The sequence below is a fragment of the Melopsittacus undulatus genome, chromosome 1, assembly GCF_012275295.1.
Source record: "Melopsittacus undulatus isolate bMelUnd1 chromosome 1, bMelUnd1.mat.Z, whole genome shotgun sequence".
NCBI lineage: Eukaryota > Metazoa > Chordata > Aves > Psittaciformes > Psittaculidae > Melopsittacus > Melopsittacus undulatus.
The window spans coordinates 146,276,896-146,297,323 of record NC_047527.1 but is presented as its reverse complement, the minus strand read 5'-3'; the positions used below and the strand labels follow the sequence as shown (position 1 = coordinate 146,297,323).

The 20,428-nt window shown below is 44.1% G+C and overlaps 1 protein-coding gene across 2 annotated transcripts in view; it reads left to right on the top strand.

The window, feature by feature from the left end:
• Nucleotides 1-6,236: 6,236 nt before the first annotated feature.
• Nucleotides 6,237-20,428, top strand: part of EGFR (epidermal growth factor receptor) — a 157,810-nt gene continuing 143,618 nt past the window's right edge. For both annotated transcript variants that reach the window (XM_034069806.1, XM_034069801.1), the window contains exon 1: nucleotides 6,237-6,657. In XM_034069806.1, the coding sequence (XP_033925697.1) occupies nucleotides 6,561-6,657 (97 nt within the window). In that variant the 5' untranslated portion in view covers nucleotides 6,237-6,560. The remainder of the gene's footprint in view (nucleotides 6,658-20,428) is intronic.

The following is a 20,428-nucleotide window of genomic DNA, read 5'->3' as shown; positions in this document are numbered from 1 at the left end:
ACAGCAGGAGATGGCTGAATCTGAAGAAACCCCCTTAGCCACACCCTTGATGCAACGCACATTCTTTGTGCATTGACTCAGGGCTATCAGCTTTCCTCACTCTCTTTGCCATAGATTTCACAGCTCTACAGACACCTAAGGAGACAGTATCTTGAACCACTGCTTGCTATATTTGCACATTGTACTGAACCCCAGGTGGAAGCTGTGGTAGACCAAGGGGCTTTACTAGGAAAGGATGGGGAGGTATGAGCACAACAAGCCCTAGCCAACCATCACACCTGAGGTTGGCTTCATGGCACTTTCCCTTAGGCAAAGTTCAGGACATAGGCTTGTGTTTTGCTGTCCCTCTGTCTGTGTCACTGTAGACATATATAGGCTATGACAGCCTATGCAGTGGGTCAGAGTTAGGTGAGCAAGGGCATAAAGCTCCTTCACTTGGGCAGTGAGAGTAATGCAATTAGCAGTGTTTGTGTTCATAATCAGGCACCTACCATTACTAGTCACCCTCTTGAATATCTCTACTGTCTGATCTGGTGATGTTAGCTCTGCTTCTACTGACACCTGATTTATTGACAGCATGTTCAACTTATATTTGCTGCAGTCATAGAGATGTGTGATTTCTGGCTGAGCAAAAGGGTATATGTAGTATCAGTGCAAGTCACCTAGCAAAGTACAGAAATAAGGCAGAAGCTTGTTTCTATGTAGGAAACTACTGCACTGTTTAGTAACAAAGATTTTGACTATAACTTAGCTCATTCCATCACAGTATCAGTTCTTATGTCGTTACCCATATGGACTGTAAAACTTACTTAGGTAAGAACACAGAAGAACAAGCGTAGCTTTGGCATTTGTTAAAGTATAAGACAAGCCCCAGTAGTACCTACATGATGATACGAGCACCAAAGCAATGAATGCTTTTAAGCAGGAAATGTATTCTACCCTTTGAAATTAACTATTAGATGGGATATTCCCCAACAGTTCATTAGGAATTTTGCAAGAGGGGAAATAATAACTATATGGGAATTAAAACTGCATACTTTTGTTAATATAGTTATTCCCATGACACCCTAATAACATTGTTCAGTTTGTTATGTATTGTAATTTTAGAGAAGAGATTCAGAGCAGTCAGAGAACAGATTCAGAGCAGCCCTGTGGAGGAGACTTGGGGGTGTTGGACGATGAGAAAATGAACATGAGCCAGCTTCAGTGTGTGCTCACAGCCCAGAAAGCCAACCGTATTCTGGGCTGCATCAAAAGGAGCATGACCAGCAGGTCAAAGGAGGTGATCCTGCCCCTCTACTCTGCTCTCGTGAGACCTCACCTGGAGTATTGTGTGCAGCTCTGGTGTCCTCAACGGACATGGAGCTGTTGGAACAAGTCCAGAGGAGGCCACGAGGATGATCAGGGACTGGAGCACCTCCCAGATGAAGACAGGCTGAGAAAGTTGGGGCTGTTCAGCCTGGAGAAGAGAAGGCTGCGTGGAGACATCATAGCAGCCTTCCAGTATCTGAAGGGGGCCTACAGGGATGCTGGGGAGGGACTATTCATTAGGGACTGTAGTGATAGGACAAGGGGTAACAGGTTGAAACTTAAACAGCAGAGGTTTAGATTGGATATAAGGAAGAAATTCTTTACTGTTAGGGTGGTGAGGTACTGGAATGGGTTGCCCAGGGAGGTTGTGAATGCTCCATCCCTGGCAGTGTTCAAGGCCAGGTTGGATAAAGCCTTGGTTGACATGGTTTAGTGTAAGGTGTCCCTGCCCATGGCAGGGGGGTTGGAAGTAGATGATCCTAAGGTCCTTTCCAACCCTAACTATTCTATGATTCTATGATTTTATCTTCACCACTGAAAGAATTTGCTATACCCTTTTCTTTTTGTTTTTATTTCTTGCAATTATTTTAGCTGTTAAACAAAATGCAAAAGCAATTTATCTTCTGCTTTATACTGGACAAAAATTGGGGGTCTTTCCAAAGAGAAGCCATAATTCAAAGGGTAGCTTGCACTTTATCCCATGCAATGGGTGGCAGTAAGATCTTTAGGTACAAAACCGCACTACAGCCACTCAGGCTGTATTTAAGTGTTTGTTGCCTACCTTCATGAGCAAATAAACCGATGCTGCAAATCTCCCTATCAGAGTATAAAACATTTTAAAAGTCTCTTTCTGAGTTAAGAGAAGCTTTCCTGGAAAACACAACGTTGAACTTGGTGACTGAGATGATAGATAAAACCTTGACATGAAAACAAATAAAGAACATGTAGGAACACTTGTGAGAGAATGCTGTGGTCATGTGCTGAAATATTGACTCTGCAATTTACTGTAATTAAGGTTTGATTCCAGCACCCATGTGTGTGTTGGTCTTGTCCTTTCTAAGCGCTGTTATACACACAGAAAGGCAGTGGTAAGAGAAGGGAGAGAGAATCTGTGTAAAACTACATGCATTTTCATCAGGGACTCTCTCTAGAAGCAGTGCAATGTTTAGAATAAGCAGCTCTTGAGTGATAACCCTCGCCCTGACACTAACACTCTGCCGAAGGCAAATTATTTTACATCTATAAAATGGAAATGATAGCTACTAACCTGCTTTACAGGAGATTTGTGAAGATAAATTAGTTAATGTTTGTGCAATGTTTTCAACATGCAAAGTGCCATAAAGCTCCACAAATTATTACCTCGGCCCTTGCTTTAAAACCTCAGTGAGGAGTCATAGAATACAAACTACAGTGTCCACAATTTCAAATACCATGCAAATGAAAGCTGAGCAAGTTAGATTTTAAAACCCCGCTAATTCAGCTCTACTTCATTTCTTCTCTTCCAGTAAAAAGCCTGCCCTTTAAAATCACTTTTACAACGTGCAGGGAAGAGCTGCATTGCCATCAAGGAACAGTTGCTGATGAATTTTTCTGGAGGGGCAAATGCTGACCCACTTCACTGTAGGTAATGAAAACCAGTGCATTTTTTTGTTTCATTCAAAGAGAGGACCCAGCAGCAGGGATTTCTTTACTCTTGGAAGGCTTTTGAGACTCTATTCTGGTTTGAAGGAAGGTGGAAGAGAGAGGTGAATTTATCTTGCTCTTTATACTGCTAGGGAAATCAGTTATTCATCCTCTTATAGTTACTCCTCTCTACATGTGGCAAATTTCTCAGCTCGGTCATACAGCACCACAAGTGGTGGTGAGCAATTGCAGGTCAGTTCTGCACTACATTTATATGAAGGAACTAGAAGCTTATACGGACTGTACTTCATAAGGCCAGCATGTTTATGCTTAATATATTGAAGACTGGAGCTGTAAACATACTATAAAGCAAGTGAGTCAAAAAGAAGCTGAGGCAAGATGCTGAATTTAGGGTGATATTCTCACGATGAACTGTCAACTTAAAAAGCGGTGGTGAAAAGGTTGGCCTTTGTCCCATGACCTTCGATCCATGCACACATGCAGCTGGTAATAAAGGTTTTGCAATATGAATATTGCGTGCCCTTGGCAAAATTTGTGTAGCTACATTAGCTTCAAAGGAGTTACACCAAAGCAGTCGCTGGGTATGTGACCAGTTGTTCAGGGGAAATGTCATGTTGGAGTTCAGACTGTTTGAGAAATTGTCCAGTTGTGTAAAGAAACATGAAAGCCCTGCCTGTGTTCATAAGCATCTCAGACCTCAGCCATAGAGTCTCCTTATGTATCTCATGACCTGGGCAGGACCTGGCCACAAAACTAACACTTGTGCTCACAAAAGCAGGAGGGTGGAAGTCACGGCAGCCCCTTCAGCTGCACTGCACTGAGCTGCCAGCAGCAGATGACAGTCCCCTGTTGTGGCTGTCTGCAGTGTGGGAAAGAAAATGTAAAGGGGAATTTGCCTAGTCTTCCTTTGCTCATTATGTCAGGAATGAAGGAGTTTAGTTTGGATCAAATGCTTGGTTTTAAGTGCATTTGGGTAAGGACAATGTGTGATGGGAGGTGAAGTGCCTCTGAAATGTTCCTGCACATATAGCAGGTAGAATCACAACTGCACAAAAAATTCTGCAAACCAAGTATTTGTTCTTTAGCATGTTAGGACAGGACTTGGGCGAGTTTCTGCACTGAGTTTGTATGTGAAGGATGTTTTCTTCTTTTTACCTGTGTTTTGTCTGCTTTTCAATTGTCACTTTGAATCCTTTCTCTTTTGAGATTTAAAAAATTCCATTGCCTTCCACAGTGGTCGCTTGATGCTCAGCATGTCTGTCTAGAGGCACATAGCTTTACATAGTATTTATCTACAGGACTGATTTGAGGTTCATTTCTTGGTTGTCTTAATTGTGCTTCCCTGGCAGTGTTCAAGACCAGGTTGGATGGGACTTGGAACAACCTGGTGTAATGGAAGGTGTCCCTGCCTGTGGCAGGGGGTTGGAACTGGATAAGCTTTAATGTCCCTTCCAACCAAAACCATTCTGTGGTCCTATGGTTCTTTTCTATATTGCAAGCTGCAGTCATTAGTGTGCTCTGAGGATGATTTGCAAATCTTCCATCCCTAGAAGGTGATCATTTTTTCCTGGCCCTCTTATTTTTAAAGAGCCTCCTTTTTGTCTAAATGAATGAAAATTAATCATATGCACATGATGATTATGAAGTTGCACTGTGTGAGCATCTTTAAAGCAAATTGCATTAATATTGAATCGTAAACAGGTTCTGCCCTTAATTACAGCCACAAACCCAATTGTATGAGTAGAGTTCCTCGGCCATTACTGATGTCTGAGTTTACCTCAAAGTATATCTTTCACATTATATACAAAATATAATCAAACCAGAATGGCAGCTACAACATACTAAAGCTGACTTGTAAGTCATCTTAATAAATTATTATAAGACATGGTGGGAAGATACATGGCTAAAGATGTGTGGTCAGGCTTTGTGCTAAGGTAAGTGAATGGGATGGTCCTTTCTTTGCCTAGTTTATGACAGTGATTAGTTGAATTATCAGAACAAGGTTATACAGAGGAAGCTGACTGATAGGAGAAAAGTGATGCATCTCTCAGAGGAACATGCATCACAGCTGAAAGTCAAGATACACTCAGTGGTTGTTTTGCAATCTATTGTGTTCCAGCACCCTGTGATAGACACAGCCATTTAGAACTAATCTCTCAAGCCCCATGTCATGACTTCAAGTTCTGGAGTTGCCAATTAATCATAACAGTTCTAAGGCTTCATATCCTATTGAATAGATACGACCCAAGTCCTCACAAAAGCTTTATGCAGGAATTGCCACCAGTGTTTAACAAGTTTGAGTGTTGAATCATGATTTACTCGGAGAAATCCCAGCTCAGACAAGTGGCACTTAAATGTTGTATTTACATGCCTGAGTGACAGGACAGAGCTTCCTCCCACTTTCCGGGGAGGGAGAGGGTAAAAGCTTGTAAGCATAAGCGTATTTTATTGAATAGCTTAGGTCTGTCTTTCTGTGCAAGAGATGTCTGAGGCAAAGGAGCGCTATGCATGGTGCTTGACGTCCGTGGATGTCCCTGGAGCCCCTCAACAACACTTGTATTGTTGTGTGTTTAGTAACTTGCTCTGCGGAGCAAGGAGCTCTTTCCCCCTGCCGGTACAGAGCAATAGGAGCGGCTGCGCAGATACGGACCTGGTTATCCTTGTGTTAACACACGCATACAGACTGTGCAGTTTTATTCCACACACACATATCTGGCCTCGCCAGCACAGGGTTAAAGTGCCCAGAGCGAGAACAGGGCTGTTGGCAGAGAAGGGAAGTGGGCTCCGTTGGGGAGCAGAATCGGATATAACCTCCGGAGCTGCTCCCCTACAAAATGCCCGGTCCTTCCTCGCCCGCGCTCCTCTGGCGGCGGGGTGGCTGCAAGGAGGCTGGGGAGCAGGACGGGGTTGATGTGCCTTCTCCCGGAGGGGAAAGCTGTGCCAGGGTCACGTCGCTCTTTGCGAGCAGCGGCACAAATGCGTGTTCATGCCTTTGGCAGCGGCCGGGAAACGGGACATCCTCCTCCTCCAACCCGAGCAAAGAGGGGCGACTGAACTACCTTCCATCCCACTCATCCCTCCTCTCATCCCATATCCCGGGACAGGTGGCGGGCCCGCCCCTTCCCCACCTAGGCGGGGAAGGCGCTGCCGGTTCCTCCTCCCCTCTCCTCCTTGCTCCCTCCCCATCCTCCTCCTCCTCGGCGTCCCCAGAGGGAGCCCCTGCGCTCCGCGGCCAGGAGGAGAGCGCAGCCGGGCGCGCCCCGTCCCGCAGCCGCCTCCAGCCGCTCCGCAAGACCCTGCGCACCCGCCGCTGTCTGCAAGCAAGAGGAGCAGAGGGGAGGAGGAAGAGCAGGAGGAGGAAGGCAGCCAACAAAGCGAGCAGCCCGCAGCGGGGCACGCACGTGTGCGAGCAGCCTTTCGACGGCCACCCTCAGCATGCTGCGCGGAGCTGCGCGGGGCAGCGCGGCCGGGAGGAGCTGACTGCGGCCGCGGGAGAAGAGCGGAGCAGAGCGGAGGAGCGGCTCCGAGGAAACCGCCGTTTGTCCGTCCCGTCCGGCCTGACCCCGACACACACCCCCCTCCGAGGGAGCCGGCGGTCCCGCAGCATGGGCGGCTGCAGCCCCCTCGCTGCCGCCGGGGCCGCTGTCCTGGTGCTGCTCCTGGGGCACTTCACTCTCTGCTTCGCCGTAGAGGAAAAGAAAGGTAAAGGAGGGATAAGGGGTGGGGGGGATGAGGGGTCCCGCTGCTGCTTTGCGGGCTGCGCCCCGGTGGACCGCGGGAGCCGAGGTGCGGGCGGCCTCCCGTGGGGAGCGGCGGAAGGAAAGTCCCAACTTCTTTCCTTAATTAAAAGAGAGAGGAGACGGCGCGGGGAATAAACCTATAGCAGCGATCACGCAGCTCCGACTTCCTGATTCTAGGCTTATTTTGTTTTGTGGGGGTGGAGGAAATAGAAGGGAATAAGTCTTGCACATCTCCTCGGCTGTGCTGCTCTCCTTTCGTGCTTCTTCCCCACCACCTCCTTCTCCTCCCCAAGTGTTCCCCGGCCGGGCAGCGGGCTCAGCCCCGCCGCGGGGCGTCGGGAGCGGTGCGGAGCGGGCGGCGGGGCTGAGCGCCGAGTAAGCGCCGCTGCGGTAACTGTCGCCTGTGGCTCTGACGGGGACACCTCCGCTTGCCCTGTAGTAAGAAAATAGATGTGTGGTTTCACCTTCTATGTATACACCTGGGAAGGGAAAGAGAGCATGATTCCCTCGGGTCCTGGCTCCGTCGTTATTGAAGAGGAGCGTTTATCCTTTTCTGACCCATGCGAAGCAGTCGCCGGCTCTGTCCCCATGGCACTGCGTGGGAACGGCCGGCACCCGGGGTCCGGTGGGGTGAGGGGGGTTCGGCGCCGGGTTGGGTGTCGGGGTTTTTGCTGTGAGAAACCGGTTTAAAGGGTGAGGAAACGTTTCTGACTGTTCAGATCGGTCGCTTTTCTTGTGTGTGTGGTGTTCTCTTTTGTGAGTTTGGAGAGCAGGCCCCGGCTGCTGCAGTTCCAGGCTGAGCGCAGTCGTCTTTATCTTGGATATCTGCCAGCCAGGAAAAAATGCAGATTTGGATGGTTTGGAATTTTTTTAATTATTATTTTTTTTCTTTCTTTCTTTTTAAAGAAAAAGCGGGAGAAGAGAGTTAATAGTTTTTAGAAGGGCTGATGCATGGCTTAAAGTAACTGGGTTAGTCTCTTCGTGACTGCAGACAGTAAAACCGCCTTGAAAGGGAGAAACACCCTGTCCAAAAGAACCAGTTGCACAACCTTTGAAAAGTGGAGAGATTCTCTTGTTCCAGAAATCAAGTTCATACCTGTTGTTGATGTAACATGGCCAGTTTTTCTTTCCCGGTTTTCTTTTTCCTCCCTCCTTCCCCCTCCTCACCTTTTGAAAAACATAAGCAAGGTGACTCCATCTGTGTGCTTGTGTTAAAAGCCTTCTGAGATGCAGTCTCAGGTGCACATATCCTGTAGAATACAGAAAATGTGAGGAGAAATACTCTGGTTATAGTGCTTAATTCTGTCTCTTGTAAAGTGAGGAGGGTGCCAGCTATTTGAGGATTACTAAATCATCAACAGCTTAGTGATAGAACCCAACAGAAATTATTCCCAGTATGTTGTGTCAGCAAGTAACTGTTCCTCTGAGGACAGCTAGAGGCTCAGTGGCAGATGTGAAGGCAAAAGAGTTTATTCTGGAAGCATAAATCGATTGGTTGGTCTTTATTGGTTTCTACTCACACTTTAGGATAAACAAAATAAGAGGTACAAAATAAAGCAGCATTTGAGGACTGTGAGATACTGGTTTGAAGCAACAGGTAACAGAGCATCAGTATGTTTTGAGGACTTGCCTCCTTGGTCAAGTGATAGGACCTAGCGGCAGAATTCAGAGTAATTCTGGAAGTAAAGGTGCTGTAATAAATATATGCAATGCTGTTGAGTTTTAAGACCAAATTCTGTGGGGTTCAAAGGTTCAAGTCACAGATGAAATTACACTTTTAAAACCTTCAACCTGACTTGTTCTATTACCATGAAAAGCAGATACCACCAAAAAGCCCCTGTACCTCGGCAAAAGTTTTTGTCAGAATCAACCCATAAAGTCGGATCAACATAATGTTTGAATGGAAATTTACATACAGTGTGTCTTTTCCCCAATTTTTATAATGAGTTCTGTGAATACAGATGAGAGAAAACTGGTTTAGTTATAACACTGTAGCCATTAAGATACAAAAAAAGCCCCTAATTATTACATATTCCAGAGCAAATGTCAATGCTGGAGACTGAAGTATGCTCATAGGATAGATACCTGTCTCTCTCCCTGCTCTGATGTTGACCCACATTAACCATAGTGGAACTAATCCAGCTTTCCATTAATGTACCCTGGTTGGTCTGCTCAGCGGTACCTGCGATAAATACCTGTGCCAGCCACTTGTGCAAGGGGTGTTTGATCTATGTCAGTGCTTTTCATGCAAACTGCTTTTCATTCCTGTGTATTGGTTTTATATCGCTGGTTTTGATATGTAGCTGCAGCTGTTGTGAGATGGCAATGTGCTGCTCTGTACTGTTTGGTAGCTGCAGAAGTTGACTGTGATGGTCTTCTGTACCTGGTGTCTTACATTGCTTTCTGAAAAACAAAGAGAACTCAGTTCCTTAGGGATGTTACATTCATTTTCAAGTGAAATGTTAAAGCTCCGTCCAGTATCCTGTGCAGTGTTTACATGTGGCCTCTGTGTGTATTGCTATGATGTACTTCTGCCCTTTACATTGTTTTGTAGTTTCTGTGCTGTGTATTGTTCTATACTTACTTGCAACAGATGTATACAAGTAAACTAGCCTTTGTGGGTGGTGTAGGGCTTGATCTGGCTACGTGCAGGCATCCAATGCTTTTTCAGATGCCCTCCAGAATTATCTGGCTGCTGCTCTGTGGGAGCAGAGATCTTGCAGGAGACCCTCATCTCATGCTCCGGTTACAGTACAGTTATTGCTGATACCATGTTCTGTCATTCCTGTATGTGTATATCCGCTGATGCAAGTGGAGTTTTCTGTGTGAATACAGGAGCAAATCATTGAATCATAGGATGATTTGGGTTGGAAAGGACCTTAAAGCTCATCCAATTCCAACCTTGTGCCACAGGCAGGGACACTTTCCACTAGAGCAGCTTGCTCCAAGCCCTGTCCAACCCAGCCTTGAACACTGCCAGAGATGGGGCAGCCACAGCTTCTCTGGGCACCCTGTGCCAGTGCATCAGCACTCTCATAGTGAACATTGTTTTCCTAATGTGTGTGTGTGTAGGTATGTATCATGTAAGGTCCTGTCTATGGCCTTTTTTTTTTTTCTCCTTGATAAATGACCAAACTTTTTTGGATTTGAAACCAAAATCAATCTGTGCAGCCTGGACAGCAGGTGCAGATAGAGAGCCGGAGATTTAGATATCAAAACAGTCCGATTTGGTGAGGTAATCTAATTAAATAAATAGTTGTGAGTGTGGACCTGCTCTTACTCCAGTACCTCAGTGTGTGAATGATTAAGAAAACCCAGATCCCATCACTGAGGGCAGTTTCTGACTGATAGCGAAGGGAAGGTAGAACGCCAGCAATCTACTTAATTTGGGCAATCTGCAAAGTACAGCGACTCTGCACAAAACATTATAGAAGAGATTGGCCTTTCAGTAAAGCCTGTGTATATGGTGAACAAACTACATGCTGAAGTGACAGTAAATACAAATGTGCTATTTCTTGCATCGGGAGCATATTGAGAGATTTAGAAATTAAATATGAAATCAAGATCAATGCCCTGGAGACTTTACAATCAGAGTAGTCCGTTGTAATTTATTTGTTAATTTATAGAGATATGAGACTTTCAGGGAGTGTCGCACAATGCCATTATGGTCCTCAGGGCTGACTTTTGCATTCGGGTATCCATGTATCACTGAAATCACTGGGATATGCTAGCTTTAACAGCAAGATAGCTGACTAGCCCAACCAGTTTCTTCAGGAGGTGTCCTTATCTTCATTGAGCACAAACTGCCTTTGCTTAATAGTGCTACAGAAATAAGCCTAGTGAAAGGTTTACATCATTTTAGGGGGGATGACAGTACCTTCATGGAATGGCTTTGTGCAGGAACTGTTGACATTGCTACAACCTCCTGCATTAGTCCAAGTTTCAGTAGCATGTATGCATCAGAGGGTGCAGTCACCCTGCCTATGTGAGCAGAGTATGCCAAAAACGAACTAATATGTATGTTACGCTATAAGCATTGGTGTTTACAGGTATGAGAACTTATGTTGAATCTCATGTTAGTCCTGGATTTGTATTACAAAAAGGTCTGTGTAATGCAAGTGGGGTTGTACTGTCAGAGAAGTGTGTACAACTGTAATTGAGGGAGCCAGAATTGGCTGTACTTTTAAAGCATCCTCTGGCCTGTCTACATTATGGGAGTGAGGCCTAATTCTTAAAAAAGATGACCTGTTGGCTAGAATAACTTCTTTTGGAAATACGTGAATTGCATTATGCATCTCCTGTTTGTGTTCCTCATTACTCAAACCCCCATTCTCCTGTGCTGCTCTCCTTAAGCATTTACTAGGGAAAAACGCAGTTCAGTCAGTCAGGGCTCCTCTGGCACAGGAATTGCACTCAACCCAGATAGGTAAGATTTTGCTAGTTTTAGCAGAAAGCTATTGGGAAAGGCAGCATTCTCATTTCTCGTTTCCCAGATTTAGTCTGTAGCAGTTGCAGAAGGTGTATAGCCTCCAATGAATACTCAAGCAGCAGTTATTGCTGTGCTGGGGATAGTCACCTGCCTTGCTCTTGCCTCGAGGTGAGCTTGAGCAACACGTCTTGCTGTAAGTGCAGTTGAAGTTAGTGCAGAATTTGCCTTTCCGGGTCCTAAGCAGCGCTTCACCCAGTGACTGTGATGAAAGCAATGACCAGGAGCTGTGTGACACTGAGGTCTATGGCAGAAGAGCAGGAATAATAATGGAGGAGTAGCGGATGGGCCTTCACCTCTGGGATGCGCACTTCAAATAAGGCTGATGCAATGCCACATGTCCTCAAGTCTGCATGATAGGGGTGGGAGAAAAGCTGTGTTGGAGGTGACTCATCCAAAGTCCTTCATTCTGGAGGACTGCTGCTACTTGTACCTGTTGGCTCTGGAGAGCTCATGAAATGCATGAGGACATAGAGAGGCAGCACTCTGGATTTGTCAGCATTGTGTAGGTGTAGGTAGAAAGTGTTCGGGTGATTTTCTTTTTGCTAGGAGTTAATAGTACACAGTGCACAAATCCACTGCTGCTTGTTTTGTGTGGACTTTGACAGTCCTTTGGCTTGGTACAGTACACACTGACCCTGTTAAATTAAACACATCGATTTGACCTTCTCCTGTACCCCTTCCCTTCCAGGAACACTTTATTAGTAGGTGCAGATCTAGTATTGTTTCTGCCCAGTTGGGTTTTCATGGGTTACTTCTTGTCTTCCAACTACAGCAAATGAACTGTAATACTTCACTTTTTCTTAGGGCTGAATTCTGCTGACTTTAACAGGATTGAGTAATAGTGTATTTTTTTTTCTTCAGAAATAGTTACAGAACATTTGGCATGAATATGGGCAATAGAAGTTATTCCTAAAGGAAATGTGGTGGTGGGGGGAAGGATGTACTCCTCTGTATAGAGAAGTTGTACTAAAATAAATGGCCCTTCTGAAGCGAGATTGTTCTTTACTCAGAACTATGATACACCTTCGTAGTATGTCTTATAGGGAGAATGTGCAGGTGCGGGTCCTGTGGTTAATGATGTTGTTGCTCACCGGGAAGAAGCATGAGAAACCCACTTGTGAGATGGTGTGTTTGAACAGGAAGACTTTCTGATGACCAGAGTGAAAAGATGAGGTCATGTGGGTTGGCCGTTGAGCTAAAAAGTACATGTGCTACCACAGTGCATCTTTTAAAACGTTCTGGTCTTCAAAGACCAGAAGGCATTGCTAGGTGAGAGGAGCACTGGATTTATGGAGCCCATAAAGGCGTGTGAGCTTTTGGTTTGTAGTTTTAATGCAAAGTGTGTTTTGCCTGTTGACAGATCCATGCAAGGCAGATGCAAGGTTCCTCCTCCTGCCAGCATGCCTTCTCCTGCTCGGCACATCTGCGTACATGAAAGTAAACATCTACGTGTTCACATGCATGTTGTACTATTAGAGTGCATCAGATCATGGGTGGGTTTTGTTTGTTGCAGTGGTTGAAGAGGAAAAAACCAAACCAACAACCCTGGAACAAAAACCAGAATAACTTCCAGTCAAACTGCAATAAATAGGTCAGAGTAGTTCTAGTGAAGTGAAGGGGATAAAAAACCCAACAACAAAAATGCCAGCTAAAAAACCCCAAACCTGTTTTAAGATAATCTGTAAGATTAAGTTTGAGCGGAGACGATTTCTTTTCTTTTTAAGTTGGGTAAGAAGGAAAATGAAATGCTGTTTGAAATGAAAATTTGCAGGTTTATTTTGAAAATACCAGAACACCACTTGATTTTCTTATGCCTCCCTCCCACTCACTTTTCTGGCCAAGGCGTGTTTGCTGAGTTTCGTTCAAATTAATGAACTGACTTCAGTTCACTTCTTCCCTCACTGAAAAACTTAAGGTTTTGGGGGTGGCGTAATCTGTCATTTATATGCACGTAAATCACTCTGCTCTGATCGGGTGAATGTTAAGTAGAGAGTGAAACGCAGTCCAAAATGTTTGTGATGATTTTTTTTTCCGTTTTCATCAAATGAAATAAAAATAAATAAATAAATAAAATGAAATAATAATAATAATAAAAATAACCAAACCATTCTTTTTTTAATAAATACATGTTAAAAAAAAGTTTAGTATCCTTACCTCCCTGCCTTAAGTATGTTTGGTGCCTTCACCCTATTTTGCTAACCTCTGGCTCAAAGAGGAGCTGAAGGCTTGTAGCCTCCTTGCTGGAAGTGCACAAGCAGGCTGGCTGGGGCTTTGGGCAGGCAGGGTGAAAGCTGCCGAGCAGTAGCAATGCCCCAAGGCTGGTGGTGCATCTGTGTGGGTTAATAGTCTTCTCTGTCTAGTGATTACTGCTCTGAGGCTCCTTTACCTTGCAGAGGTGACACATGAAGGATGGGCAGCCTTGCTGGTATAGCCTACAGCTCCCTGGAAAAGTGGTGGGTTTGACAGTTCCCTCCATCCCAGAACAAATAATAATGATAATAGTTATTAACAAACCAAATATGCAGCACCAGCAAATGTGGTTTTGCCAGATCTGTTCTGCAGAATGGAAGGCTCCTCCTGGGGCGCAGGGGCCACTGGGGCTGCGCGAGTGAGGTGGGATGCTTTCTGGGGAAGAAGATGTGGAAGGAAGGAGGAAGGGATATAGACCAGCTGTCTTGATAGCAGAATATAGTAGTATTTTAGCTCTGGCTTTCATGAGAAGAAAATTATCAGTTTGTGGGAGTGAGGGTTGTGTGCATTTGGTAATCAAAGCACGGCTGTATAATCCCTGCCTTCCCGTCGCCAGATTCAGCAGTAAATATGAAGATGACCAGAGCAGCTCTGGAAATCAGCACTGAGGCACTGCGAGCTCATGCAGCACTTTTATATAGGGAAAAGTATTATTTTACCTATCAGGAGCCATGGGATCACAGCCATGGAGGCTTTGAATGGTTGCCTGATGCAACACAGCAATCCGCTGGTGAAATTGCCTGCTAGGATTCTGGCCTCTTGCCCCATGCCCAAGCCAGTGATAAACACTGACTGGAGCTGAAGGTAGCCAACATCCTATTCCGAGGTTATATGCAGGCTTTGAAATGATGTCTCACGCAGAGTGTAGTTTCTTCTCTTTCCTGAAGGCTCTTCTGCATGTCCTTCCCTGGGGATGTGTCCCTCGATGGAGGCTGGCCATAGCATGGGATCAGGTGGCATGCATCTGGCTTGGGTCCTTCAGAGAAGCATGCTCATTCCCTGCCTGTGGTAGAGCTTAGCATGCCTGGCCCCTTGCTCCACTGCCCCAGGGAAGCCCCAGCACCTCTTGAAGTTAACAGCAGCATAGATAGTAGCTGCAAATCAAGGCTGGGTGTAAGCAGATGTAAAGTCTGAATTGCTTCCTGAATTATGCTTTCTACATAGCTGCAGCACAGTTATGATGGCAGTTTTCATATTTACAAGGCCTAACTCAAATCTTGTCTGGGGATATGTATTCACCCCCTGCATTAAGCTCTGAGAGACGTACATGCGCTTCTGAAGATTGAATTTGATTCACAGCTGAGGTAGTAAATGTTTCTTGAAAGCTGTGTACTCATTTCTGCAACTATGGCTGCATGTGCAGTTCCCTATTGCTAAGCAGTTTTCTGATCTTGGAAATACTGTTTTATTTCATTGCATTAATTAATACATTGCATTATAATTCACTAAGTCTTCTTTTCTTTTCCAGTTCTTAAGTTCAAAATAGTTCTGTAGAATGAGCATGTTTTGTGATGTTCACTTGGGAAGGAAGGAGGCAGGCTTCAAGGAAGAAGCTTGTTTTAGCAGTTGGGTCAGTTATTTCAACAATGCCTTTAGCAAAGAACTAAGAGGCTGTTGCACAAATCAGTAACTAGTTCCCATGATTCAGATTGAATCACGTAGTTCAAGTCATTTGAATAAGTAAATGACTTCTAGCAAATGAGACAACCTCTGCAATTAGGATGGCATGCTGAATATTTCATGTTATTTATTATGTGGTTTTCAATAGATACGATTAAGTTGGGTTACACTTGGAATGCTAGGTAGCATTTCAACACAAGCCACTTAACCAAAGCTTACATTAAAACGAGATACACATTTGTTTTGAACGAGTGGCATTGTGCTGTATCTTCAACATTTATGTTTTCTTATTAGTTTTCTACAAGCAGATACTTAACAGGCAAAAAGAGTCACCTTGCCAAGTGCACCTTCATCTGCTTTAATTGTAGTGGGGAATTCGCAAGGAGGTGCTTCCCAAATGTTTACAATTTGCTGCAGTCTTAGCTTCCCTTCATGTCTTCTTGTGCCATCAATTCCAATGGATGTGGTGTAACCACAGATGCAGAAAACTGCTTTATTTTTCTCAGATGTGCTCATGGATTACATGTTATCTCCCAAGGGAACATGCTTTGTGGTTCACCTGCAACTTCTACTGTTGGGTTTGGACTTGTAACAAGACCATTGTAATTCAGTGTAGAAGACAAGGAAGAAAAGGTGGTCTTGGCCTTTGTTTCTTCATGTTGTGTTTTGTATTTTGTCTCAATTTTAAGTTCCTGTATTATGCAATTGAAAGATCCCATGTGGTTTTGGTATTGTGAAAGTGGTATTAAAAAAAATGGTCACTTTACTACTCTGTCATTACTGGTTATACCATTTTATGCCATATTATACCATCCCAATGTAACAAAGATGCGGAGCCATTGGAGTGAGTCCAGAGGAGGCCATGGATATGATGTGAGGGCTGGAGCAGCTCTGCTCTGGAGCCAGGCTGAGAGAGTTGGGCTGGTTCAGCCTGGAGAAGAGAAGGCTCTGGGGAGATGATATAGAAACTTCTAATAGCTAAAGGGAGCCTACAAGAAATCTGGAGAGGGACTATTTCCAAAGGTAGGTAATGATAGGACAAAGGGAAATGGCTTTAACCTGGCAGAGGGGAGATTAAGAACAGACATTAAGCAGAAGTTCTTCCCTGTGAGGGTGCTGAGGCGCTGGCACAGGGTGCCCAGAGAAGCTGTGGCTGCCCCATCCCTGGCAGTGTTCAAGGCCAGGTTGGATGGAGCTTGGAGCAACCTGGTCTAGTGGAAGGTGTCCCTGCCCGTGGCAGGGGTTGGAACTGGATGAGCTTCAAGGTCCCTTCCCACCCAAACCATTCTGTGATTCTGTGTACAAAGCAATGTTGATGAATTTAAGGCAACACACCCTGAGCTATCAAAGACATTAAGTACCTCTGCCTGATGGTGCTCTCTGGGGTACGGAGAATAGGTAAGATTTCAGGACCTTGTGGCCAGATGATCATCTGCTCTATTCCAGGGAAAATTTTGTTACTGTGTTTCTTTCCAACTTTTTCACTTCATGAAATACAAAAGATATGCAGAGATACTAGAAATACCTACTGGATAAAAAACCCTTTCAAAATAATGATGATAACGGTGCCAGATAAAATTACATTTTGCATATATGATCAGTTGCTTCTACAAGTGGAAGTTACCCACTGATTCCTCTTACCTGAAGGCATTGGGGGTGAGCTTTGCACAAACTATGACTTTTGAAGCTTGAGTTAAAAATCATTGGGAAGGGAAAGCTGTGAAAAGCGCAGAGCAGATATGACTAATATTTGACAAGCTTGCCTCTCATGTGTTAAATCTGAAGGTACACAGATCATCTACTGGGCATGTGAAGAGCAGGAAGCCTTCCCCCCCCAAAAAAATAGGTGAAGAAGTCCTCACGTCCCTGAGTGACAGCCCATCACTTGCTGGCACCACTTTGCTGGGAACTGCTGAACACAAAGTGCCTTTAGTCAAAAACTGTTACATGTGTGGAGTGCTTTTTCTTCTCCATCTTTATTGCAGCCTATTTCTTATGAATGGAAACTTGACATTCTCACTTGTTGAACAGGGTTCAATTTGTTCTGCTGCTCTTACATAACAGTTTTGCACCAAGTTCGTGCCTTTTTTTTCCTCCTGTTAAAAACAAACACAAAACCCTGAGGGGAAAACCAATGAAACCAGAACAAAACAAACCAATTTTTTGGAAACACAAATGTTAGCTGGCAAAATCCTGACTCTGGAAGCTGTTTTGTCACAGCTGGACCATAATTCAAGTTGTTGGGTCTCCGCAGGAACATGGGTTTAGCACCACAGAGCAGTGTGTAGGATGGGAGGCCTTTGGTGTTTGCTGAGAGTTGGGAAGTGGTCAAAGTGTGGCTTCTAAGGGAGAAAAGTCACTCCCTGAAAAACAAGCTGTTGGAAAACCTAGTAACAGCCTCATCTCCTTTCCCTCAGGTACTGATCCAGGTCTTTCCCAAAGAGACCTGCAGTAATGTGAACAGAGGTGGAATTATGCCCAGGAAAAGTATATTACCCTCTTCAGGTTCAGCATTCTGACTGGTATCTGATCGCTCACAGCCAAGACCGCCCTTACTGAGGCACAGTGGTTGGCAGGGCACTCATTACCCGTACAGGAAGACAAGTATTTGGCTTTCTAATGGAAACCTTTGTAGCTTATCCTTGTGTGCTTGTACGTGTTGGGAACAGAGGACAGGCTTCCATTTTGCAGTTTCACTCATGGAGCAGAAGAAAGCCAGCATTAAAACTGAGCTGGTGTCTTTGTGTAGCAAACTGAACAAAGCGCACAAGGCTTGTGAGGTGGTACCAGCTCCACACTTTGCCTGTACTGTCCATGGTAGCATCTAGGGAGGTATCAATGCCATTGTCACTTCCTCAAAATTAAGGATAGAAGTTCAGTCTTGGAGAAGAGGAGCAGGGACAAGTGTTTCACAGCAGATCTAGAAAGGGAAACATGCAAGACACTTATGTGGTGTGCTGAGCTTCTGCCTGCCTGGAATGGAGGAGAAGTAATTGAGTTGCAGTAGTTTTAGTTTGGAAACTAAAATATGTGATCCTTCTATTTTTAATTCCTGATTTGGCCACTGGCAATGAGGATATATGTAGGGGGTGAAGTCAGAACTTCAGCATCTTCAGTTATCCAGTAGGATCTGATCATTTCTTAAAACACCTCTGTTGGGATACATGCCCAGTTAATAGATCAGTTTTATATTTGTCTTTTTCTTTGGAAATTGAAAGCATTATCATTGAAACGCTGTCTCATTTCCATCTGGTCTTCAAAAAGTAATTAAATGTTGAGCAATGGTATTGTCAGTCTGCTTCCTACCTAATAAGCTCTGCAAGGTGTTCTTGTTAATGATTTTATTATTTCAGAGCTGCTCTTGTTCTGTCTTTCCCTCCTTAATGAGGCAGATCCCCTAGGCAGCATCACTTCATCACAGTTGTCTGTGGTAGAGGAACTAATCCAACACCATGGAAGTTTGTGTTCATCAGTGTGTAAGATGCTTCCATCAGTATGTGTGGATAATTCTCCCTGACACTTAAAGTATTTGTCAAGCATAAAAAAGGTAGAACATCCCATTTTTCTAAATGAGGGTCGTCTTGATTTGAACAGCAGCAGTCTGGTTTGCCTCAATGAGCACATACAATTCAATGAATTAAAAGTAAAAGTAGCTAATTAACAACTTCTGGCTCTTTTGTGTGTGGTTATTAGTTACTATGAATCAAATTAATTCCCGATAGCATAGGGGATGGAAGGTGCCAATGCCAAGCTCAGGTCAAGAATTGAGTTCTTTAAAGTTCTGGAGAGAAATATTCCCTTTTTCATTGTATAGACAGTTTTGCAGAGCTGCCTTTATGTATCATGGAATTTAACATATGTTTGCTTGTATGCTCAGCTGATACCTGTAGTTTGTATTTCATCATATTAAGAGAAAATTTGTGTTGGTTATCTGTGCTTGAAAGGGACATAGGCTATTTCCTCCTGGTTAAGTATGGTACCAATTGGATCCTGTCTATGACCTAAACTCAAATACTGTTTCAAAGACTCAGATCATTTCAGAAATAGCAAACATATGACTTCTGAGTAAACAGACTAGTTATAATAGACGGGATTGAAAAATGGATTGTTCTGGGCCAACACTGCACTGTTGAGAGCGATGATATCGTCCTGGTAATCACACTGTTGGGCTTAATGGCCCATAAACTTTGATAAAAGCTTCTGTAAAATTGTCAGCAATAATTCCCCCCATTGTTAGGTTGCCAGTGAACGTCTTCAGTTGCTGGAATAAATTGCTCCCATCAATTGTGTTTATGTGATATAAAGTCAGACTTTGGCTCTGAAGGTGTACTAACTCAAACGCAGAAAATTAACAAACACTGTCAGCTGGAAATAAATGGGTAAGGTCCACATTTGCTGTAACTGCCCAGAACTCACCTGGGTTGGGCTGGGGTAGATTTACACCTGAAGCTAAAGTCCAGAGTAGGCGACTTTTCATTACCTCTTGCAAGTGCTCACTAGGCCAGCAGAATGAGCAATGTTATTGTGGGTTTTGTATGAAAACTGAGAAACAGTTGAAGTTCATTATAGTTCTACTTCTGTGTTAATTTTGCCTCTGTGTGTTGTGGACTTTGTTTTAGCATGACAGCTATTAGAACAAGAGCATTAAAAAGGCATAATTACTTTCACAGACATTAATATGCCATTCTAAAAATAATTTTGTCCATCACTTACAAGCTGTGTCAATGTAAGGTCCATTTCAGATTGTTTTCACAGCTACAAACTTCCTACATTTTCTTCCCCTCCCCTCTATCCCTTCCACACGACTGGTTAAATAACAAATTATCAGCCACAGTGTGATGCATAATGGGCTATAATCCAAAGAGGGAAGAGAAGGAAATAAATAGTACAGGGTATTTAACAGTGCATTAAGCAGCATAGCTGTTAGACTACACTGATAATACAGTGATGGGAGCAGGAAAATACTCTGTATGCCATTAATTTAGTCAAGCAGTGAATTGCTCTGGCTCTGATATTGTTGGTCATATTCGACATATTTAGTGCAGATACGTTGATAATGCAAAGTATAATGAAGAGCTGAATGTGGACTTTCCACCTTTGCAGCATGGGATGCAGAGGAGGAGCTGCCTTACCTGCCTATAGGTGGAGTTTCATTTTTATACTCTAAGGGGGAGGGGAACAGAAATGTTGCTATATAGACACAGGGTCTGTCCTCCTAGGGTTATGGTTTGCCCATCTTTATTTGCTTAGTTTTCTTTAGGGGGTGTTGATAGAGGCAGAAACATATCCTCAATGAATATATTCACCAGTCTCCACCTCTGCAGCTTCAGGAATGCTTTACTCCAGAAAAATGTAATCCTTAAACTAATGATCT